We start from the raw sequence: 23,623 nt of genomic DNA on the forward strand, positions 1-23,623 counted from the left end.
CTCGGTGATGGGGTGGTGTGGGCAGAGGCAGTTAAGGGGTTAATTCCTGGCAGCAGTATCGGGGAGAGGACTTGGATGTGGGTGTGCAAAACAGTGCAGGGTTGCTCTGCTCAGGGGGGCTCCGGAGCACTCCATGAGGAGTGGGGGTGGGGCTGGGGACCTGGACTCCTGACTATTGATGGGTAGGGGCTCCAGGTTAATTCCTTATCGATGCAGAATCGTCAGCTCATTAATCACAGAAGAGGTCAGAGCTTGGGGGTACATAGCTCTATCCCCCAATCTAGAGCAGAAGCAGCTACAAGCTTAAGACACATACCCCAAGCCTCTATCCCTTTCTAGTCCCCTGAAATGAGCCAGGAACCAAAACGACCATCTCAGCCCCCATGGCTTTTTTTCTAGTGAGCGACCAACACCCCAGTATAGCTACTGCCTAGACCACCAGATGGCTACAATAGAAAGCCCCAGTTGTCCAAGGTGAACTCTCACATCGGGGAACCGAAGCTGGGCAGCCAGCACTGGAGATGGCACGTTATCAAATCATCATCCCCAAGGCTGCCCACTGCCAGTGAGTAATGTGCAACCTGGGTGCCCAGGCAGGTGCTCAAAGCTGCAGATCCTTTCCTTTATACATTTCCACAAACCAGGCCAGTCCTGCATCATCCCAAGTCCCCCCATCTTAGACGCACTGACGTTTTGGGTGCCCTCGGTGCGTACTACAGAATAGGGTCCATTTGGCAGCTCCTGCCTCCTGCACCCAGGTGACAAATCACCCTGGTTGGAGCCCACTGAAGGCCCTGCACAGTCCCAGGCCCAGCTTGATGGCACCAAATATTCTGAATACAAGAATCCTGGGGCCCAAGCTTCCAGGGAATGTATATGGCCTGGCCTGCCAGAGCAAAGCAGCCCCAGGGGTGGCTCAGGTTTCGGAAGAGAAGTGGGTAATGCCCAGTTCCCATCGGGCTGGCTCCTTTTAGGTCTCAACTCTCCCCTCTCCTTGCCTTGGACTCAAGCGGTCCCTGATGGCTGGTTACTCTCACCCTGGGGGCCGTATGCTCTCTAACAGGCAACGTTAACCCTGAGTGAGGGCATGAAGCCTACCCAGCTGTGGGATCCTTAAGCTTGGTCTCATGGCCCAGGCAGCACTGCCACCTGTTGACTATGGCTGGGAATGCAACCACACAGCATAGAGATTTGTGGCGACGGTCCCAGAGGACCCAGAGGGCTGACAAAATGCAGATGGAGCCCGGCTCTGGAGGCAGAGGGTCCCTCAGTCCTGAGAATATCAAGGGTCAGCTCCCACCCATAGCCTGGCCAGCCATCTCCCTCACTGCCTGTCAAACTTTCAAAGCCTTTCAAACGTTCAAATCCCTGCCCCTCCCAAGGCCCTTGAACACCACAGTAAGCTCATTCGGTCAACATATTTATTGCGTACCTACTATGTGCCGGCATTGTGCAGCAGCGACTTATGGAATGAGAGAGGACAGAGAACTCAGGCTGAAGCCTCCTCTCCTGCCTGGAGATGGTCCGAGCGGGTCCCTCAAGGACACGCAGGAGTCCTCACCCTGGTTCTGGTCTTCAGGGCTACTGACTTAGCTTGTCCCAGCTCCTGCATGGTGCTGTCTTCCTAGCCCCACTCCTTCTGCCTGTTAGACACCATGCCGCTTTCCTGGACCAGTGGCTTCCTGGCGAAGTGTGGTGGACCCAGGCAGGCCTGCCACCGCTACGTCCTCAGCTCCCCATCTGGCTTCTGCCTCGGACCCTCTGGCAGTGAGGCGAGAGAAGCCTCTCCAAGTGAACGACCAAGTGCAGTCTATGCGGCTGGTGCTTCATGCTGCGGGGCTTTGGAGCAGAAATCACAGCCCCCTGCGCCAGCCTGACCCTATCCTCTGACCTCCGCACAAAGCTCAGCTTCCTTTCAAGAAGTTAAAGATCAACCCCGGGCTCCTCCTCAACCCCACCCTCCCCTCTCGGGCAACCCTACAGCCTAAAAGCTATAGGAACCCAGAGCCTGACCCGCACTTATCCAAACACAGCCACGGCGCAAGACTCCTACAGAAGCCTGTCCAGGCACTCCCACTGCCTAGGATCCTGGGAGACACGGTTTCTGGGGCGGAGGCTGCTAAAATTCAATGGGAATTCTCTACTTGCGGGACCACAAAGTCCCAAAGGGCTGTCAGGGAGTTGAAACAGAAGAGGACCCCGCCACCCACGGACAGAGGTTGCAGGGAGGTACTGGATGTTTATTTCTGGAGCAGAGAGGAGTGGGGTGGGTGGGGCAAGGGGCTCAGCAGTGCACACAGCTGCGCATAAAGTTGACGCAGAGGCTCGTGTAGTAGGTGGGGTAGTCACGGAGGTGGCTGACATGCGCAGATGACACGAAGTCCACAGAGCGCACCAGGACCCGGTGTGCCAGGCGTGCCTCCACCATGCGCTCCACGTCCCTGGCCAGGACCACCTCGTCGGCCCTTGAGTAGAGGTAGAGCTCGGGCCAGCGAGAGGCTGCATCGAGTAGCCTGTCATAGAAGTGGGTGTGGAAGAGGGCCGTGAGGGGAGCGAGCAGGACATGGAACAGGACTGCCACCAGGGCGAAGGCCACCAGGAGCAGCAGGCGCAGCGCAGCGGGCCGGTGCTCCAGGACGGCCGCCAGGGCCCGCAGAGCCCCCACCAGGTTGCTATCGCCAGGACCGCTGTCAAAGATGGTGCCCACCACACGCAGGTGGCAGAAGCGCCGATGGGTCTGCAGGAGCTCCAGCACGTATCGGTACAGCATGACACCGGCATTGCTGAAGACATGGAAGAGCAGGGGCTCCTTCTCAATCTCGTAATCAAAGAGTAGCTCAAGCAGCTTCTGGGCCAGAACACGAAGTGAAGGGATGCCCAGGGACTCGGAGAAGAAGACCATGTGCCATGGGGCTGTGTATCGGATCACGATGCAGCCCTGGGGAGAGGAGACAGGCCAGGTCGGTCCTCAGGGATGGGGGGCGGTGGGCAGGGGAGGGGGGAGTACAAGCGAGGGACAGAGACGTCCGGCAGCTCCAACGGCTGGCGGCCCATAAGCCTAGCAGTGCTCCAGGCAGCAGCTCACCACTCAGACACAGGTGCCTTCCGGGTGCAAGGGACACTCAAGGCCCGGTTGTGGACAATCGCTTCATTCTGGCCAAGGCCACCCAGCCTGGCGTGGTAGGGGAGGCCTGGAGCTCGCTCTGGCTGACCAGAGCAAAGTCTTACCCTGGCCCGTGCCCTGTCTCCCTCCCACCTTCCCCCTGGCTCATCAGCTGCTCAACTCTGGCCTGTTTAAGGCCTCGCTGCTTGGGCCACCTGCTGCAGTGACTGCTCCGCACCCTCCCCGCCCTCCCAGGCACCAGGAGCTACCACCCCCACAAAAGCCGACACCAGAGACACAGCCTGCATGCCCCAGCCTTGCCCACCAGGGGCCACTCATGAGCCGGACCCGCGTCAAGTCAGTCTCTGGCCACAGCCGACTTCCCCGAGAACCCTGAGAACAGAGTCCATGCTCTCTGGCATAGGGGCCCGGCACCAATCCATCCGGTTCCAAGGCCTGGGATCGCTCCTCCCACTCGCCCTGAAATTCCAAATATAGTAAACACTAGTGTTCCTCAAATTCTAAAATCTGAGCCCATCTCGTAGGCTTCTGTACCCCTCAATGCCTGTCAAGTATGCCTCAGAATCTCCAGACAGATCCTCTTCCAGGTCAGTTAGAAAAGGCAGCCAAAGCCATGTGCCTGAGTGCTAAGCCCCTCACTGTCAGGGGAATCCGCGTTAGGCGGGCTCTGGGGTCGCCCAGGTCTCGGTTCGATTCCTGGCACACTTACTACCAGGAGGGGCGAACAGAGATCTGCTTCATTCTCCTGGGCCTGTGCTCCCACCTGCAAACGGGGAGAACGTCCATCCCGCGGGGTTATGGTGAGGACCGGATGAAAAATCATACCTCAAGTGCCCCAAACAGCACCTGGCACCAAGCCAACTAACTGCAGCGGCAATTAGGGGTGGGGGGAGTAATAATAAGGAGAATCTCTCTGACCACAGGACTGGAATGACCTAGAGCTAAACACGACAGTTAGCTGAAATAACCCTGCCATCAGCCCCAGAACTGACCCCTCCCCTGGACTCCAACTGACATCTGTCCCCAACTCCTGGCACTATTCTCACCAAGGCCCTGGCATGCCTACGCCCCCCTCCCGACACTCCGCAGAGGGGCCTCTGATGCCACCTGGCCCCTCAGGCTCTGGGAAATTTCATAAATGCTCGGTTCTAACTTCCCAACAGGATGTGAAATGTCTTCCCACCACCGCCCCCAACCAACACACAGCGTTTCCCACAAATGCAAACACTCCCACATCACACCACCACACACACGCAACTCCCAGAACTACACAAAGCCCACCACATCGTATCCCACAGATGCAGACACGCGTGGCAGCCACCACTCACTCATGTGCACACCCGCCACACCAGCTGTGAGTACACAACAAAGCCGAAGCGGGCGAGACACACCTCCACGCGCACACAGCACCGGCGGGTACGCAGTTCCGTGCCGCGCTCCCCCCACGAGCGTGCATGCACACACACACACACACACACACACTCCCCCGGCGCAGTCACGCGCAGAAATAAACACCAATTCCTGTGAACACGCCCCCATGAGGACACACAGGTGCGTGCACTCCAGCTCCGCGTCCCCTGTGAGCGCACACGCAGAACAGCACTCCCCGGGAAGGGCACGGGCTTGCCAAGCTTCCCTGTGCCCCAGGTCCGGGCCTCACTTTGAGGTTTCCCAAGTGCCCGCACCTCCGCTGCCGCCTCTCCAGGCCTAGGCTCCCAGAAGTCCCTGCAGGTCGGATCCCAGCAACCCCCAGGCCCCAGCCAAGCGCGTCTCCATCTCTGAGCACACTCGCCCCGGGGCCCCGCTGTGGGTCCTTGCCTCCCTCTCCTGTATTTTCAGTCTCCTCCTCTCTCCAGATTCCCGTCAAACCAACCTCACTGAAAAAAAAAAAGCCTCGGGGCGCCCGGATAGCGCAGTCCGTTAAGCTTGGACTCTAGGTTTTGGCTCAGGTTGTGATCTCAGGGTCCCAAGATGGGAGCCTCACATCCAGCTCTGCGCTCGGCAGGGAGTCTGCTTAGGACTCTTCCTCCTCTCCCTCTCCCTCTGCCCCTTCCCCCTCCACCCCACACGTGTGCACTCTCTCTCAAATAAACAAAATTATTTTTTTAAAAAAGCCTCTGCCATTACACTGTGTTCCCCACTAACTCTATCCCACCCTCTCTCCACCTTCCTAGACAATCTCTGACCCCTGCCCTCACCACCTCGTCCCCTCCCACTGACTCCCCTGCACTGCTCTCACCAAGGTCACCCACACTCTCCCAAACGGCCACATCCCACGATGCCACTTAGCGCCCATCATACTTTCCTTCCAGCAGCATCTGGGATTGTGTACTCCTACATATATTCTCTGGTAGCCCCATGCTGGGTGCGGAGATTACTTAAAAATGAAATCTTAAAAAAAAAAAAAGACCCTTAAGGAACAAAGTAACTAGATGCAATGGGTGATCCTGGATTGGATCCTGGTTTGAGCAAATCAGCTATAAAGGACATTTTGGGGACTGAGAGAATCTGAATATGGACTGGGAACTCTAGGAGACGAAAACAGATTAAGCAAAGTGGAGATCATGATCTGAAAAAAAGCAGAATGCAGAATGCAAAATCGTATATTCAACAGATCTCATTTGGGTAAAAAAAAAAACTACACAGAAAAGCTGAAAGGATGGGCATGAACGAGTAAACAGAGGTTATCTCTAGGTGGCAGATATGGTATTTTTACTTTCTTTTAAATAATCAAGTATCAAGGGGCACCTGGGTGGCTCAGTCAGTTAAGCGTCTGCCTTCAGCTCAGGTCATGATCCCCGGGTCCTGGGATCAAGTCCCACATGGGGAATCCCTGCTCAGCGGGGAGTCTGCTTCTCCCTCTGCCTACCACTCCCTTTGTTTGTGTTCTCTCTCTCTCTCTCTGACAAATAAATAAAATATTTTTTAAAAGGATTTAAAAAATAATAATAATCGAGTATCAGGAGTTTGGGGTTGGAACATTTTTTTCTCCACACCCATCCTGTCCTAACCCCCTTTCTTTCCCAGAGGACGCCTCCGCCAGCCCTGCCAACTCAACCCTGCTGCCTTCCCTGGAATCTAACCCCACACCCCCACTTCCCCACTTCAGTTCCCCCCAGCACCCCTCCCAGCCTCCTCACTTGACACTTGCCCTTTCTTTCATTCTCTGTCCTGGACACACTCACCTATTCCTATTCTTCCGCCTGCCCTCAGGGATCTTAGTCCAACGGAGAAGCCAGACAAACAAGCCTGGCCCAGGGAGTGGAATTCAGAAGGAGCCGAAACCACCTGCAGAGCAAGGCTGTTCGTAAGAGGCGACGCCAGAGCACCAGCCTTGTTGGCTGGGGAACAAGCTCAGAACACTTCCCCCCCAACCCTTCTCCCATTCCAGGGCCACGCACCCTTCAGGCCCAGTGCAGATGGAGGCCAGTGGAGGGAGGCTGAGGCGGGGCCTGGGGACGCTGGCTGGCCTTTCTCCCGGGAGATCCCCACTCCTTCTCAGCCCAGGGCTTCCAGGTGGCAACCAGGGCTGTCCGCGCTGGCGTCTCCCTGCTTTGGGAGGTCTGGTCTGAGGGCAGGGCAGGGCCAGGCCAGAGGCCAAAGATGTGAAAGGAGCTTCCAAAATATAACCAGGCCCTTCTAAGGCGCTCTCCAGTTACCACAAGCTCTACATCTAACTCTCGGGGTGGCCCAAGGAGAAGCCAGAAAACCTCCAGCCTGAGTCTCTATTTTCCAAGAGGCCCTCCTGCTCTGGGAACGTGAAGGTGCCACGGTCAGCCCTAAGACAGAAACCCACCTGCTCAGAAAAGAACACCCTGGGAGCACTCACTATGCCCGGCACCCTCGGCCCAAGCTCTTGCTGCCCCTCTGGTCTGGGCCGACTCCACAGCTGGGAGCACATCAGGGCTGGGCTGCCCACCGTGGGGTTTAGGGACAAAGGAAGGGGAAGCAGGTCAGGGGATTGAAGGAGACAGATCAGGCCACAGAGCTGGCAGCAAAGGAGGGATAGACCTGCCAAAGTCCCCATGACCCCAGCGTCTTCCTCACAGGCTGTTCTCAGTGCCAGCCCTGTCACACTGGCGGTCAGCGGTCGAGCGGCCACCGGTGGCGGCGCCCCCGTGAGCTGCGTGTCCGCAAGCCTGCAGTACTCACCCTTTTGTGGTAGATGGCGCTGTACTTGGCAAGGTTCTTGTCCGTGCAGCCACCCCAGCCCAAGAGAATCACCAGGGGCTGTCGAGTCCCCACCTCCTTCCCGCCTTGGCTGGGGCTGTTCTCTGAAACACAGACATGGTAGGGCTGTCAGCACTAGAGTTGGCACGTGGGGTGAGGGTGACTGGCCAATCCAGAGCCAGTCTAGCTGTGGGCAGGGAACCGGCAGGTGCCAGAGCCCAGCATATCCTGCCAGTGCCCGTGCCTCAGGCTCCCACGGCGCTTCTTCGTCTATCCCGCCTCAAGTGGCATTCAGGCCTCTCAGGAGGCAACGCAGGGTCACTGGAAAAACCCACGCGAGGGCACCTTTCTTTAGTAACTCAAAGACATAGCCCAGGTGAGAAAAGTGAGAACTTTCTCCATGCGATTTCACCTTCTAATCCAGACGTCTCAGCAAACTACAAGCCATGGGCCAAATCTGGCCTGTGGTCTGGTTTTGTATGAACTGCACGCTAGAAAGAATAATGGTTTTTATATTTTTAAATGGTTAAACAAAATCAAAAGAACTAATATTTTGTGACACATGAACGTTACATGAAATGTAAGTTTGTCCACAATAAAGTGTTATTGGAACACAGTCATGCTCAGTCATTTACTTATTGTGTGTAGTTGCTTTCGTGCTAAAACAGCAGAGTTGAGTCGTGGCAACAGAGACCCTATGGTTCGCAAAGCCTAAAATATTTACGGTCCCTTAAAGAAAAAGGTTGCCAGCCCTATTCTAATTTCACAAGCAGTTGGAAGAGGATCTTAAAAGGAAAAATGGATAGGACAATGCCAACACGGAGGTAGACCAGACAGACTCTGAAGGACCATATTAAACCACCCACCCCGTCCTGCCAGAGAATCATCATCGCCAGTATTCATTGAGACTTAACGCTCATAACAACACTATGAGGAACATTTTTTTAAAGATTTTATTTATTTATTTATTTATTTATTTATTTATTTATTTGAGAAAGAGAGAGCACAAGAGGGAGCAGCAGAGGCAGAGGGAGAAGCAGGCTCCCCGCTGAGCAGGGAGCATGATGCAGAACTCAATCCCAGGAAACTGGGATCATGATCTGAGCCGAAGGCAGACGCTTAACCGACTGAGCCACCCAGGCGGCCCTCAACACTCTGAGGAATATTATTGCAGATGATGAAACTGAGGCACAGACTGGTTAAGTTACTGGCCTAAGGTCACACAGGAAGTGTACAGCTGGGAATCTGGCCCCTGATCCGCATCCTAACTAAGCCACTTGAGACCTTCTGTGCCACCAGCACCATCCCCAACTAGAAGCACATCTCCTTCGGTGATGTGCCAAGGCACAGGCCGGCTGCCTCCCCTATGGCTGTTTTCCAAGAGGCCTCCCTGCAACCTCGTCGGTCAGACCTCACCTCATTTCCCCTGCCGAGCAAGGACCCACGCACTCAGGGGGGTTTCGGTGCAGGGACCGTCCATTACTAGTCATCTGCCCTCCCACAAGGGCCGGGGTGTGCCCTTCCAAGTATCAAGCCACTTGGCTCTGCTCAGCTGCCACCTCGAGATTTATGGATGCCGGTGGTGACCTGGCAACAGTAAATTTCAAGGCTAGTTAAGAGGATGGTAAATATAAATCACTAACCTTTGGACAAAAGGAAGACAACAATTTCCTGTGGAAATTAATGTGATTGAAAAGTTCAATGTTCCTGCTCTCCAGCAGTGGTGACTCTGGCCTTCAGAGATTAACTGCCCGTCCCCATGGGGATCCCAGGCTGGGCTGCAACTCAGGAGCTGCCAGCGCCTGCCTCCGTCCCCGCTGAGGCCAGCCCGCACCCCAGGCTCCCCTGACGCTGGCCCGGCCCTTGACGAGGGAGTCGGTCCTACAGATCTAACTCGGGCTACTCCAAATATTCACACCACCTTTCCCCCCCTGGTGTCCCCATCCCCTGCCAGGGCAGCTCATCGACTGCCCGGGCCCTTCTGGCGGAAAGGCATCTGGGCCCCAGGGAGGGCCACATCCTAGACCAAGCCTGCTGGGGACGGCCACCCCTGAGGCTCGGGCTGCAGCAGCCTCGGGTGGCAATCAGCAGCCACCCATTTGGACCTGCCTTTGAACCTCGGAGATCCAGGAACTCGATTTCTGAGACCTGCCCCACCGAAGCTCCCTCACCTCTGTGCAGCTGCCTGAGCATAGGCTCCCTTCCCCCAGCCTCCAGTGGTCCCCTCCTGTGCCACCACCAAGATGCATCACGGGGCTTTGGCATTTGTCTCACATACAGAGAAGGCAGCCGAGGGACACCACACCCCCTGGCAGCCTCCTGAAGTTAAGGCCAGCCCCCACCAGCAGGGATGGTGCATTCCCAGTTGGGGAAGGTTCAAACGGCTTCTGCTGGGGCCTCTGACCTGCCCCTGGACTTGAAACTCCCTTCTGCTCCACCAAGTTTTACAGGCACCCGTGGCCTCACCGGCTCAGGTAGGAACGACTCTTCCCCAGAAAGGCATTTCCATGAAGACACTCTCAGGATATGGGCACCCTGCACACGCTGCCCCCTCCCAGAGCCCACCCAGCCTTTCTGTGCGGCTCCTCCTGGGAGGGAACTGGTCCCTCCACTCCAGCCAGGCACTCGAGGCTGCCCCCGAGCCACAGTGGCTCTTCCTGCCCGTGGGCATCTGCCGTTCCCCCAACACGATCTCCTCCCGGGGCCCCACTCTCCCCGCCCACTCCTCACTTCAGCCTTCATCCTGACATCCACCCACCGGAGCCATGCTGCCCCTTCTGATTCCATATTTCAAGTGCTACAACCCAGAAGTCCAAGGTGCTCTGGCAACGTGGCTGAGAGTGCCGGCGACCAAGAATGGCCTCCCAAATGAAGACACACGGGCTGCACTGCCCCTGAGGCCCGGTAGGAACGTGCCGGGAGGAGAGAGGCCATAAGCGGGGGCAGGAGGCTCTGGAGAGGCTGTCATCGGTCTGAGGCCCAGCAAGCAGTCCTGGGGGCCTAGAAGCCAGGGTGAGGAGCGGCAGTGGTTGGGAGAGCCGCCAAGAGTGGCACTGGGGCCCGATCCTGCAGGGCCTTTCAAGCCATGTTAAGAGTTGGGATTTTATTCCGTCGCGGTAGAGAGCAAACGATGATTCTGCAATTGGGGAAGTGGCACGATCCAATCTGTATTGATTAATGACTTGCACAATGATTTAACGTCCGTCTCTCCCGTTAGCCAGCAGGCCGTGTGATGGCAGGCCCAGAGTGCGGAGTGTTTACCACCCCGTCCCCCGGTGCCCGGCCCGTGGCCGGCCCCTTCAGGCACGCGGGAGAAACGTGCTGGAATGAACATGTGGCCGCAAGTGAAGGATGGATGCGAGGAGAAAGAGCCAGCATTCTTCTTGCTACCCATTGCCCTTTCCGGAGTAATAGAAGTAACTGTTATGGCTATGGTTATGTATTGCCACGTCCAGACCATGATTCCTGCATTCTCTTATACAAGCCCCTGTTCTTTTCATGCTCATTCCACTGGCCACATCACCCGCCTCCCTCCTGTGGCTGATACCTCAGGGCCTCCGGCTGCTGATCCTCAGGGCCAAGACTCCGGCCCTGGCTCCGGCTCTCATCTATGCTCCAAGACCTCCCGTGACCCAGAGCAGGCAAGCAAATCCGCCTCCTAAGCCATCACAAACCGCTCTGAATTCCACATCGCCTTCCAGCTCTTGCCTCCGCCTCTTTCCCATCACCAAGAAAAACAATAATGGTAACAGGAAAAAGAGCATTACGTGTAGAGCACTGTTCTAAGCACTTTATGTATCAACTCATTTAATCTTTACAACAATCCCATGAACAATGTACTGTTATTATTCTCATTTTGCTGATGAACAATTAAGGCACAGAGATAATAGATAACTGGCTCAAGGTCACACAAGTGATAAGCAGTAAAACTGGAATCCAAACCCAAGGGGTCTAGAGACCAGCTTGTAACCACTGCCCCAGCCGGTGCCCTGGGTAACGAAACCCAAGCCCGCAGGCTGAACCAAATCTCTACCACCTCAGCTCCAAACCTGTACACCTAGCTGCCTTTGCCCATCAACAGATCCGACTCTGACCTCTTTCGCCTTCTCCTCCTCCTCAGGGACAGGCCCCCCCAGCCAGGGCCCCAACACAGGCTGCCTCATTGGGTCCTACAACCATTCTCGGAGTTAGTTACTATTGCTCCCATTTTACAGATGAGAAAACTAACACACAAAGAGAGTAAGTCCCTCTCCCCAAGAACATGCAGCCAGGAAGTGGCAGAGCCAGCGTCCATCTCTCTGGACCACCACGCCTCCCCCTCCCACCTCCAGGACCTCGCACGTGCTCCTCGCCCCCCGGCGCAGCGTGCTGCCGCTCCACGTGTGTGCTTGGCTAATGCCCATTCCACCTGCTGCAACAGCTCACTGCTCATTTCCAGGGAGCCTCCCCTGAGGCGTCCCGCAACCCCTTCTCATCCCCCACCCCCAATCGCCAGACTGGGTTAGACGCCCCTCGGCTGTACCGCCACAGCGGCCACCATCACCATGCCACTACGCTTGCCACACTTCTAGGCAGTGTCCGTTGGTAACAGGGGGGAGGCTGCTGTGACATGCAAGGCAAGAGAAGGCAAAGGCCTGAACTCAAACAGTGGAAGACAGGTAGGAAGATGCAGGCAAAGGACAGGGACAAGAGTAATTTTGGAACATGGATCAAAAGTCTCAAAAACATGCCATCTTTGACACAGAAATTCCACTTCTAAGAAAGAAAAATGTTTAACCACGTGGAAATAACTGATAATACATTAAGCAAATCAGAGACACAAATGTAAGAGCTAAAACCATAACTCTTAAAAGAAAACACAGGAGTAAATCTTTGAGGCCTGGCATCAGGCAACGGTTTCTTGGACGTGACCAAAAGTGCAAGGAATAAAAGAAAAAATAATTATGAATTGGGATTTCATCAAAATGAAAAACACTTGTACTTCAGAGGACACCATCAAAAAAGTGAAAATAACAACCCCCAGAATGGGAGGAAATATTTGTAAATCATATATCTGATAGGGGGCTTGTTTCTGGCATATACCAAAAAAAACCTCTTACAATTCAACAATAAAAAGGCAAACAACCTGATTAAGATGGGCAAAGGATTTGAATACACATTTCTCCAAAGAAGACAGACGAATGACCAAGAAGCACACGCAAAGATGCTCAACGTCACGGTCATTAGGGAAATGCAAATCAAAGCCATAGTGAGGTCCCCCGTTACACCCACCAGGACGGCCGTAACCGAGAAGTCAGACAGTAACAAGTGTCGACGAGGATGTGGAGAAATCAGACCCCTCAGACGCTACCGGTGAGAACGCAAAAAGGTGCAGCCAGTTTGGAAAGCGGTCTGGCAGTTCCTAAAGAAAAAATTACACATCAAGTTACCACAGGGCCCAGCACTTCTTTCTCCTAGGTAAACACGCTAAGAGAAGAGAAAGCACGCGTCCACGCGAGGACCTGTACACAAATGTTCGCAAGAGCCACCAAGCAGAAACGGTCCAAACGCCTCTCAATGGTGTGGTATAGCCGTACAACGAAATACTGTCTGGTCAGAAACAATCAATGGGGTACCAACACGGGCTACAATCAATGGATGAACCTTACAAATCCATGCTAAGTAGAAGCAGCCAGCCACAAAACACTACCTGTCGCATGGCACCGTTCACACGAAACGTCCAGAACAGGTATATCCACAGAGAAGCAAAGGAGTGGTTGCCGGGAGCTAAGGGAGGGGGAATGAGTGACTACTAGCGGGAACAGCGTTTCTTCTGAGGTGATGGAAATGTTCTGGAGTTAGTGGTGATGGCTGCACAATTCTGCGAATATAAAAAACAATGACCTGTACAGCTTAAAAGGGTGAGTTTTATGGTATGTGAATTATATCTCAATAATGCTATTATTTTAAAAAATTAATAATAATAGGGCTGCGTGGCTCGCTCAGTCCGTAGAGCATGCGACTCTTGACCCTGATGGTGTTAAGTTCAAGTCCCATGGTGGATACAGAGATTACTTCAAAATCTTTTATTTTTTTTTAAGATTTTATTTATTTGACAGAGGGAGGGAAAGACAGCACAAGCAGGCGGAACAGCCAAGAGAGAGGGAGAAGCAGGCTCCCCACTGAGCAGGGAGCCCGATGTGGGGGCTCCATCCCAGGACCCTGGGATCATGATCTGAGCTGAAGACAGACGCTTAACCAACTGAGCCACCCAGATGCCCCTACTTTAAAATCTTTTAAAAAATTAGTAGTAATACTTAAGTGAAAAAGCACATTGAAAAGCAGCATATACAACAGAACATATACATATTTATAGGTGCATATATATTTATATATATACACACACATATATATTTATGCTTAGAAAAAACACATCAAATATTAATAGCAATTATTTCTGGGACTAGAGGCAATTGTTTTTTCCTGATTTTTTTTTTTTTACCCATTTTCTAAAATCAACATGTATCACATTTGCAATGAGAGTTAAAATGTTATTTTAGCCCTTTGGTAGGCAGAAGTATTCTTTTCAACCCTGGTGATTCTTCAGCACCCACAAAACAATTTAATCTCACAGGCTCCCTGTCCTCTAGAATTTCTTAACAAAACAATACTGACACCAATAATATAAGAATTACAGATACATATATTGTACATCAGTTCAAGTCATAAAACTAAAGCATAAATTAGATTGTGTATATCCCAGGGGCATGTGGAGGAGACAAAGGAAAGGCTGACAAGGCATAAGGGTCTATGGCACAATATGTGTTTTTTATCTGTACACCGGAATCCAAATGCAAAGAACCTATGTTTTCTTTTTAAAACACAAAGATAAAAGGATCCTCAGTTTCCTCTACTCCCAGAAAAACTTTCTAGAATCTCACATATCTAGTTCCTGTTTTTTTTTTTTTTAAGTAAACTCTATCCCCAACATGGGCTTGAACTCAAGACCCCAAGATCAAGAATCACATGCTCTACCAACTGAGCCAGACAGCTGCCCCACAGTTCCCATATTTATATATTTAAATTGCTTTAAAATTTCTTTTTTTTTTTTTTTTTTACTTTTTGAAACAACAGCCTAGGAAAGTAGCACAGTAAGAGTACATACTTTATAAAACTATATCTGAATTTAAGAGAGAGAGACAAACCAAGAAACAGACTCTTAAGGATAGAGAACAAACCCCCGCGGGGGGGGGGGCGTGAAACAGGTGATGGGGACTGAGGACGGCACTGGTGGTGAAGAGCGCTGGGTGCTGTATGGAAGTGTTGAATCACAATATTGTGCACCTGAAACTAATGTTACACTGTACGTTAACTAACTGGAATTAAAATAAAACCTTTACAAAAATAAAAATAAAACAAAACCTTATCTGCATCCCAATCTCTGGCTCCGCCATGAATAACTACGAAACAGACCTTGAGCAAGCTCCCTAAACTTCAATTTCCTTATCCGTAAAATGGGGCTATTAATACAGAGATTAAATAAGAGAATGTCTGTAGGGCTTAGCGTGGTAGCTGGCACAAGGAAAGAGCTCAGTGAACCCGAGACACGAGCCCTTCACGAGGAGCACATGCGCCCTGTAGAAAAGGAGAAAATGAATGTCTAATAAAATTGGAATCCCACTGTTTTGTAATCTGCTTCCTTCCATCCAGCCACATATCGTGAACCTCTCTCCCTGTCAGCTTATATATTTCCACATCACTCTTTTTAGTGGCTACGGAGCGACTGTAGAATATTTCATCATCTGTGGTGACCAATCTCCCATTATTGGACATGATATTTCCAATTTTTGCTATTATAAGAGGACTCTTGGACCCCTCTTTCTCTGTGTGTGTCCTTAACTGTGTCCTAGAAATGGAACTGTACTCAGGCAACACTTCCTAACGGCAACCGGAATCTGCACGCACGGGCTGCAGAGTGGAGCTCCGAGCCGAAATCTGGGATAACTTGGGCCGAGACACCTCAGCTCCCCGGAGTTTCTGGTCCCCGTGTGTAGAACGGAGTCAGAGCTCTCCCTCCTTCACAAGGCGGTTGCCATTAATAAAATCATGAGAGGTGCTCCTGGCAGGCCTGGCATGTGAGCAGGACATGGCCAAGAGCGGAAGGACAAGAGAAGCCCTGGCGAGCTCAGAGAAAGGAAGCCTGTAAAGGGTCCACCAGGTCTGGATCTCAAATCCAGAGCCCAGCACAGTGCCTGGTATAGAGCAGACAAATTAGAAACGGTTTTTGTTCGTGTGTGGAAAAAGACCGTGATTCCAAAAAATATAGGCATACCTCAGGGATACTGTGGGCTCGTTCCCAGACAACCCCAAAAAAGCGAGTAGCATGATAAAGAATATCTCAATAGAGTCAAACAAATTTTTTGATTTCCCGGTGCATACAAAAGTTATGTTTTCACTATACTGAGTCTATCAAGTATGTGCTAGCATTGTCTAAAAAAACAATGTACATACCTTAATCTAAAAACACTACTGCTGGGGCGCCTGGCTGGCTCAGTCAGTAGAGCATTGGACCCTTGATCTCGTGGTTGTGGGTTCAAGCCCCACATTGAGTGTAGAGATTACTTTAAAAAACAAAAAAAAAAGTCTTTAAAAATACATTATTGCTAAAAAATGCTAACCATCATCTGAGCCTCCAGCAAGTCATAATCTTTGCTGGTGGAGGGTCTGGCTTCGATGTTGATGGCTACTGCCTGGTCAGGGTGGTGGGTGCTGAAGGCTGGGGTGGCTGTGGCGATTTCTTAAAATAAGACAACATGGAAGGTTGCCGCACTGATTGACTTCCTCTCAGAAATGATTTCCCTGCAGCATGTGATGCAGTCTGACAGCATTTTACCCACAACAGAACTTCTTTCCAGACTGGGAGCCCATCCTCTCAAACCCCACAGCTGCTTTGGCAACTAAGTTTATGGACTATCCTAAATCCTTTGTTGTCATTTCCACTGTCTTCACAGCATCTTCACCGGAAGTAGATTCCATCTCCAGAAACCACTCCCTTTGCTCATCTGTAGGATGGAGCTCCTCGTCTGCTCAGGGTCTGTCGTGAGATGGCAGCATTTCAGCCACATCTTCAGGCTCCACTTCTAATTCTGGTTCTCTTGCTCTTTCCCCATCCCATCTGCGGCTACTTCCTCCACTGAAGCGTTGAACCCCTCAAAGTCACCCATGAGGGTTGGAATCAACTTCTTCGAAAGTCCTGTTAATGCTGCTATTTTGACCTCTTCCCATGAATCACAAATATCCTTAATGGCATCTAGAATGGTGATTCCTTTCCAGAAGGTTTTCAATTTACTTTGCCTAGGTCCATCAGGGAATCACTCCATGGCAGCTATAGCCTCAAGAAATGAATTTCTTAAATAATGGGACTTGAAAGTTGAAATTACTCCTTGATCTCTAGGCTGCAGAATGGATGTTATCAGTCCTGAAAACAACATTCATCTCATCACCCATCTCCATCAGAGCCCTTGGGTGACCAGGTACATTGTCAATGAGCAGTCATACTTTGAAGTCTTTTTTTTCTGAGCAGGTCTTAACGGTGGGCTTAAACTATTCAATAAACCATGTTATAAACAGATGTGCTGTCATCTAGGCCTCACTGTTCAATTTAGAAAGCACAGGCAGAGTTTATCATAATTCATAAGGGTCCTAGAATTTTCAGAATGGTACATGAGCATTGCCTTCAATTTAGAGTCACCAGCCGCCTTAGCTTCTAGCAAGAGAGTCAGCCCGGCCTTGGAAGTTCTGAGGCTAGGCATTGACTTCTCCTCTCTAGCTATGAAAGTCCTATATCACATCTTCTTCCAATATAAGATAGTTACATCTACATTGAAAATCTGTTGTTTCGTGTAGCCACCTTCATGAATGATCTTAGCCAAGTCTCCTGGATAACTTTGCTGTGGTCTCTACAGCATAACTTGCTGCTTCACCTTACACTCTTACGCTATGGAGACGGCTGCTTTCCTCCAACCCCACGGACCCACCTCTGCCAGCTTCCAGCTTTCCTTCTGCAGCTTCCTCTCCTCTCTTAGCCTTCAGAGAATTGAAGAGAGGGAAGGCCTTGCTCTGGATTAGGCTTTGGCTTAAGGGCATGTTTGATCTTCTATCCAGACCACTCAAACTTTCTCCATACCAGTGGTAAGGTTTTCTCATCATTCGCACATTCACTGGAGTAGCATTTTTGCTTTCCTTCAAGAACTTTTCCTTTGCATTCGCAACTTGGCTATTTGGCACAAGAAGCCTAGTGTTCGGCCTCTCCCAGCGTTCCACAGTTCTTCCTTAATAAGCTTAATCATTTCTAGCTTTTGATTTAAAGTGACAGACTCATGATCTTTCCTTTCACTTGGACACTTAGAAGCCACTGTAGGGTTATTAATTGGCCTAATTTCAATACTGCGTCTCAGGGAATAGGGAGGCCCAAGGAGAGGGAGAGAGAAGATGGAATGGCCAGTCAGTGGAGCAGTTAGAACACACACAACGATCATCAATTAAGTTCACTGTCTTATATAGGTGGGGTTCGTGGCGCCCCAAAACAATAACAATAGTGACATCAAAGATCACTGATCACAGATGACCCTTAAGAATATAATCATAATGGAAAAGTTTGAAATATTATGAGAATTACCAAAGTATGACAGAGAGACACAAAGTGAGCAAATGCTGTTGGAAAAATGGCACCCATAGACTTGCCTGATGCAAGATTGCCACAAACCTTCAATCTGTTTAAAAAAAAAAAAAAAAGCACATCTGCGAAGTGCAATAAAGCAAAGGACAATAAAACAAGGTATGCGTATAATTAAACTCCTCTGTTTAAAAAAAACAGGGGGCCCCACAGGTAAGGAGAAGATGGAGTCCCAACTCACTCTTCATCTGGGCCTCTAAGGCCTCTCTGGTATGACAGTTCTGTGGGAGATCAGGTTCACAATAAAACCTGGGCTCACAATAAACCCATCACTTCCCCTCTCTGTGACCTCCAAAGGCCTTCCTTGTACTCTAAGGGTAAGCCCCTTATCCAGACCCTGTGAACCAATTATTTCTGAAAATGTTTACTGAACATGAGAGCAATATAGTGCTGTTAAGAAGGCCTGCTGGCCTGCCAGCAAGCCAAAGAGGGGCCCTGGGGCAGGACTTGGCTGACCATTCTCTGGCTGGGAGAAGGGGCAGCATAGCCTCGGCCTGGGATGTCAGAGCATCTCTGGCTCAGGCCTACAGAGCTGCCAAGTGACTCCATTCAGCCCATTTGGCATCTCATCCTTGCCAGGCCCTAGCAGGAGTGAGCAAAACCATCAAAAGCACTACAACAGGGATCCCTGCTATGGGAGCCAGGAAAACAGAACCTTCCCCGAGGAAATGAGATGGGAGCAGAGTATTAGGAGGGGAAGGGGATCACTGGTCCAGAGAAGAAGGATGCAGGGAGATTCCAGGTCAAGGGATTGGCTTCAGCGAAGGACCAGGCAGACCACTCTCCCTGCATGGGCAGTCACAGATACCGGCTGGTGGGATTCCCAGCAGGAGGATCCTAGGCTGCCCAGCCCGGGCTCTGAACAACCCCAGATCCGCAGCTGCCTTCTAGGTAACTGATATGCCAGCAGCAGCTGTTCGCCTGTCAACTCACAGCAGTGCTGGGCACTGCAGTTCTGATGTTCAAATAGGGGGAAAGAAATTCCAGAAACCAAACATGATTGTCCTACATACTTCTCCACCATTAAACAGCAAATGCAAAAGAAAGACACTCTCCAGGATCCCCAAAGGCTATGCCCATGTGAAGCCACGTCAGGCTGGAGGGAGCTCTCTGCACACGGGAAACAGATTCAGGGGATCGTGGTGCTGTCACCCTTTGGAGGGGTGCTACAACTTCCAGCTCAGTCCTGGGGCATGCACTTGGAGAAGGAAAGGCATGATGAACTAAAGCCGATCCAGAGAAGCAATCAGATGGAGGAGGTTCTTAGAACCACATCAGAGGAAGGACAGCCAACAGCCCTAGAGGTATTTCTCTTGGAGAACAGAGATGTGAGGAAGGCATGAGCTGACCTCTTGAAGAGAGAGGAAGAGAGATGACCTTGCTGTGTTGTACCCACCAGGACCCTCAAGTCCTGCAGTTACCACATCACTGTGAAACCACCTGCTTATAAATCCTCACCCCTTCTGAAAACCACAGCTCCCTGAATGGAGCCTGGGCATGAGTCACTTCTGAGGCACCAGCATCTAACCCGCGGCCAGGACACAGCAAATGCTGAACTGAAAGCAGAAATGACAGGAAGGCCTATTGTGGCTCAAGAAAGGGAAGTGCTTTCTAACAATCCCAGTTACCTACAGCAGGCCAGGATGTTTGGGAGGAAGCATCCTGTCTGGGAAGGGTCTGGAAGCAACAGAATACCCTCATGCTGGTAGGACTAAATGGCCCCCTGAGGTTTCTTCCCATTCGAAGACCCTGCCTCATGAAGCAGTGAGGGGAGCCACAACCAGAGGAGATACACCCTCTGCCAGGCACACACACCCAGCCACTGTCTTGTAAACCCTCACAAACCTGTAAAGTAGGCACTATTATAATTCCCATTTTACAGTGCAGGAATCTGAGGCCCAGGAAGGTTCAGTAATTTGCCAAAGCCATGAAACCTGCAGGAGGTAGAAATGAATGGCCAGCCAAGGCCGCCAGGCTGCCCACCTGGGCTGAGAGAGAACATCCGCCCTCCTAGCCACGCAGAGGGCAGCTCCAGCCCTTTGCAGCTGGTGGCTCTCCAAGGGCAATAACATTAACTGGCTTCATCTCCCCCTGATGCCAACACTTTTCAAAAGCATTTTACATCCATAAGCCCAAGAGCCCTATGCCACCATACCCAGCTCGAAGGAAACAGAAATGGTCCAGAGCCATCTGTCCTGTGGGAGCCTAGGGGCTGCCCTCTCCTCCTAGACCCCAGCCAATAGCATAAGATGGTATGGGAGGAGGGCTGGGAAGGCTCTCCTGAAGAAAGCAACATCTGAGCTAAGCCTTCAGTGACGAACCGGACAAGGACAAGTGAGGGGGCAATGTGGGGCAGCAGAGGGGAAAGGGCATTCCAGACAGAGGAAACAGCAGGAGCAAAGGCAGAGAAGTAAGAAGTGTGTGGAGAATCACAAGCAGTTTGGGTTGCCAGAACATAAAACTCAAGTTGAACAGTAGAAGGACACAGTGATCAAAGAGATAAGCAGGGACTGCTAAACTGCCAAGGCCTTTGAATACCACGTTAAGGAACTTGAACTTGATTTATCCTGAGGGCAGCAAGGAGCCACTGAAGGGTTTTAGGCAGACTGGTGATAAGAGCAAACCTCTACGGGAAGGAAGATCACTGTGGCAGCCATGCAAGAGGCTGAGCTGCTGGCAGGGAGAGGAGGGCGGAAAGGCCATGTGAATTAAAGCAGGGAGAGACGCCCCGGGCTCAGTACCTCAAGCGTCCTCTATCATAATTCCCTGTCAGGGCCACACTTTCCCTTCTCTGGGCCCCCAATCCCACTCTCACTGCAGGGACCCGGGCCTGCTCCACAGGCTACTCATCTTGCGAAGCCTCCCACACCCAAGTCTTTAATGATACGACTCTAGGGAGCTGCTAATCACTATACTTACTCCATGCCACGCACTATGCTGGGTCCTTTACACAATTACCTCAGTTGTGCAACCAACAGCCCTGGAAGGGAGGTTACTATCGGTAGCCTTGTTTTGCAGCTGAGGAAACTGCCAGAGGTCATCCAGCTACTAAATGGAGGATCTAAACCGACTTCCACCTAACGGCAGAGCCTGCTCGGTTCACCACTGCCAAGGAGAGTGGGAGGGGTAAGTCCCGTGTCCCGGGCTTCTCCAAGGACCCCCGGGAAAACAGTGGGTGGAAAATAATGGGTGGGTCCCCTAGCCACAACGCCGAAGAGAGGCTGGAAGTGGGAAGCCTGACCCAAACAAAGGAATCAGGACAGCCCCTGCCCTCGGCAGCCCTCAGCTGCTAGGAGAGAAACGAGGGCACGGACCTGAGAGCTCCAACTGAAAAGCCAGAAAAAGCCCCCAACAGAGCCGAGGCCGCAGGGAAGGGGCGGGGCTCACACGCGGAGACCACTCCGGGGGCGGGGCTTGAGCAGGGGCGGGGCTCTGTGGGCCCGACCAAGTCTAGGACCTGCGGGACCCCGTGAGGGGGCGGGTCGCGAAAAGGCGGGGCTCCGAGAGGGGCGGAGCCACAGCTGTGATTGCGACCCACAGACTCGTTAGGTTACCTCCCCACGATTGGACCCGACCCTCGTTCCATACCCTGGCTCCAGCAGGGCTGATCCGGGATCTCGATGGTGTAGTCCAGCTCAGCCGAGGCCATGGTGAAGGCGCCAGCCCTCAGCACGGGCCTCCGCCGGAACTCCCGCTCGCGCGCCCGCGACTCACCCGGGAGCCTCCCGGGCGCCGCCCAATCACCACCCACCTCTCCCGTCGCTGCCCAATCCCTGAGCCGCGCTCTGTCACCTCCCATCCTAGCAACCGCCGAGTCTCTCTCCGAGCCTCTCGCCGAGCCTCTCGCCGCACCCCACTGCTCGGCCCTAGCAACCATGCCCCGCCCCGTTCTAGCCTTGCTTCGCAGCCATTGGCTGACTCGCGTGATCTGGGTCCGGTATTGGTCAACCCGGACGCCGGTCGGGAAGAGTCCCCACTCTCCCGTGTAGGTAAGAGGGTCTGCGGGAGGTTTGCGGTATTCTGGAAATGGGAAGGTCTCCCTTCCCCACCGTGTCTTATTCTACGGGGTGGACGGCAGTGCTCTTTGACTTACAGCATCTCCTACCTCTACCAACCTTTTCCAGACGCAGCTCCGAGGGCTGGAGGTAGAAAACCGTACAAAACGGCCTAGGGGACGCGTGCCTGCCCATCCACCAGAGAGTGGGTTGAGGCGGATTTTTGGCTGGTGGAGTGAGTGGTAGGCAGGGGAGTGGTGTCTTCAGGGGAAGACTCTAGAGAATGTTCTGTTCGTGGGGGACACAAAGGGGCTAGAGAATACAGTTTTCTTGCATTTATCCATGTATTCAACAAATATTTACTGAGCACCTAGTAGGTAGGTGAGCTCTAGTGGAGATTATTGGCCATGACTTCCATAAGTCTTAAAAGGAGAGGGAGAGAAACCGTACATGAACCAACTCTGATTCTGTGTGAGGGATAAATACTACCGAAGAATAGGCCCTAAGGATTTTAGGGGCTCAGGAAGTGTTGAAGGGGCATTGATGACACTGGGGACGTGTCTTGAGCTGGACCTTGAAAGACTTGTGGGGATATGGAGGACAAAGGACTCCTTGCAGGAGCTCAACAAGGGGAAACTGAAGGATAAGTGCCAGAAATTTTGAACGTTTTCTGGCCAGAGGAGATACTAATGTGAGAGTAAACTTGGAAGAACAGGATCTTGGAGGGTCTTTGGTGTCAAGCTCAGACTTTATCTTGAGGACAGTGGGGAGTCATTGAACGGCTTTAAGCAAAGGAATAACAATCAGATTTGCATTTTAGAAAGATCAGTGCAGAGAATGGATTGGGGATTGGGAGAAGGAGGGAGACTAGTTAGGAAGTTGTTTAAGTAAAGGGGAAAGATTATGGTGGCCTAAAGAATGGAGAGGTAGCAGGAATGAAGAGGAGGGGATGGATTCCTTAGACACTTGTGAGCTAAGAAGAACTAGACTTGGTGCCTGGTGGGGCAAGTAGAAGAAATGAAGAATGACTTCTAAATTCCTGGCCTAAATCCCTGACTGGAGCTTGCAAGATAAGCCTAAACTGGAAATAGAAACGTGGTGGTCTGTAGTGCCTTATAGACATCAGCCACACCAGTGGATGGATTTGTTGGGCTTCCCAGAGAGCATAAATAGGAGTAAGAAGAGAAGAAGGCCTAGGACAGAGCCCCAAGAAGCCCTCAAGTCTGAGGGTCTGCAAAGGAGGGTGGACCTGCAAAGTTAATTGAGATGAAATGTCCAGAATGGTTAGATAGTCAGTGGTAGAATGTGGTGTTTCAGAAGCCAAGGCAGGAAAATGTTGAGGGCTGATGACTAATCAAGTAAAATAAGGTCTGAAAAACAATCGGGTGGATTTAAAAACAAGGAAGCTGTTGATGACCTTTGCGAATGCAGTTTCAGTGGAGCCACGGGAACAGAGGTCAAATTACAGTGAGTTGAGAAGCTGGTGGGAAGGTGAGGAAGTGAAGACTGTAGGATACTCTTTCAAGACGTTTGGCTCTCTCCGAGAAATAAGGAGAAGGCAATAGCTGGAAGGAGACAGAAGTTTTTATTCAGATGATAGAAGTGCTATTGGCGTGAACA

General features: G+C 51.8%; 2 protein-coding genes across 11 annotated transcripts in view; one reads left to right on the forward strand and one right to left on the reverse strand.

The window, feature by feature from the left end:
* Positions 1-100: 100 nt before the first annotated feature.
* Positions 101-21,783, reverse strand: TMEM53 (transmembrane protein 53). Of its 2 annotated transcripts, none has more exons than XM_002926315.4 (3): positions 21,597-21,783; positions 7,277-7,398; positions 101-2,938 (listed from the first exon to the last, which is right to left on the reverse strand). In XM_002926315.4, the coding sequence occupies exons 1-3, from the start codon at positions 21,655-21,657 to the stop codon at positions 2,285-2,287; spliced, it is 837 nt and encodes a 278-aa protein (XP_002926361.1). In that variant the 5' UTR covers positions 21,658-21,783; the 3' UTR covers positions 101-2,284. The 2 variants fall into 2 exon arrangements, with proteins under 2 accessions (XP_002926361.1, XP_019662626.1); XM_019807067.2 differs by lacking the exon at positions 21,597-21,783 and adding an exon at positions 6,310-6,412.
* The window catches only part of ARMH1 (armadillo like helical domain containing 1), a 49,113-nt gene continuing 46,479 nt past the window's right edge, over positions 20,990-23,623 (forward strand). For 7 of the 9 annotated variants that reach the window (XR_004622893.1, XR_004622897.1, XM_034651182.1 and 4 more), the window contains exon 1: positions 21,796-21,997. The gene's annotated coding sequence lies outside the window, so the exon portion shown is untranslated. The other 2 variants (XR_004622894.1, XR_004622895.1) reach the window with 2 other exon arrangements.

The sequence above is a fragment of the Ailuropoda melanoleuca genome, chromosome 2, assembly GCF_002007445.2.
Source record: "Ailuropoda melanoleuca isolate Jingjing chromosome 2, ASM200744v2, whole genome shotgun sequence".
NCBI classification, from domain to species: domain Eukaryota; kingdom Metazoa; phylum Chordata; class Mammalia; order Carnivora; family Ursidae; genus Ailuropoda; species Ailuropoda melanoleuca.

What these genes read in the sequence shown, in the direction of transcription:
- TMEM53 (XM_002926315.4), bottom strand. Translation starts at nt 21,657, where the DNA reads ATGGCCTCGGCTGAGCTGGACTACACCATCGAGATCCCGGATCAGCCC. An exon ending in TCAGCCCTGCTGGAGCCAGG is followed by an intron (nt 7,399 to 21,596) that starts GTATGGAACGAG and finishes TCTGTGTTTCAG; the next exon opens with AGAACAGCCCCAGCCAAGGC. An exon ending in GCGCCATCTACCACAAAAGG is followed by an intron (nt 2,939 to 7,276) that starts GTGAGTACTGCA and finishes TCCTCTCCCCAG; the next exon opens with GGCTGCATCGTGATCCGATA.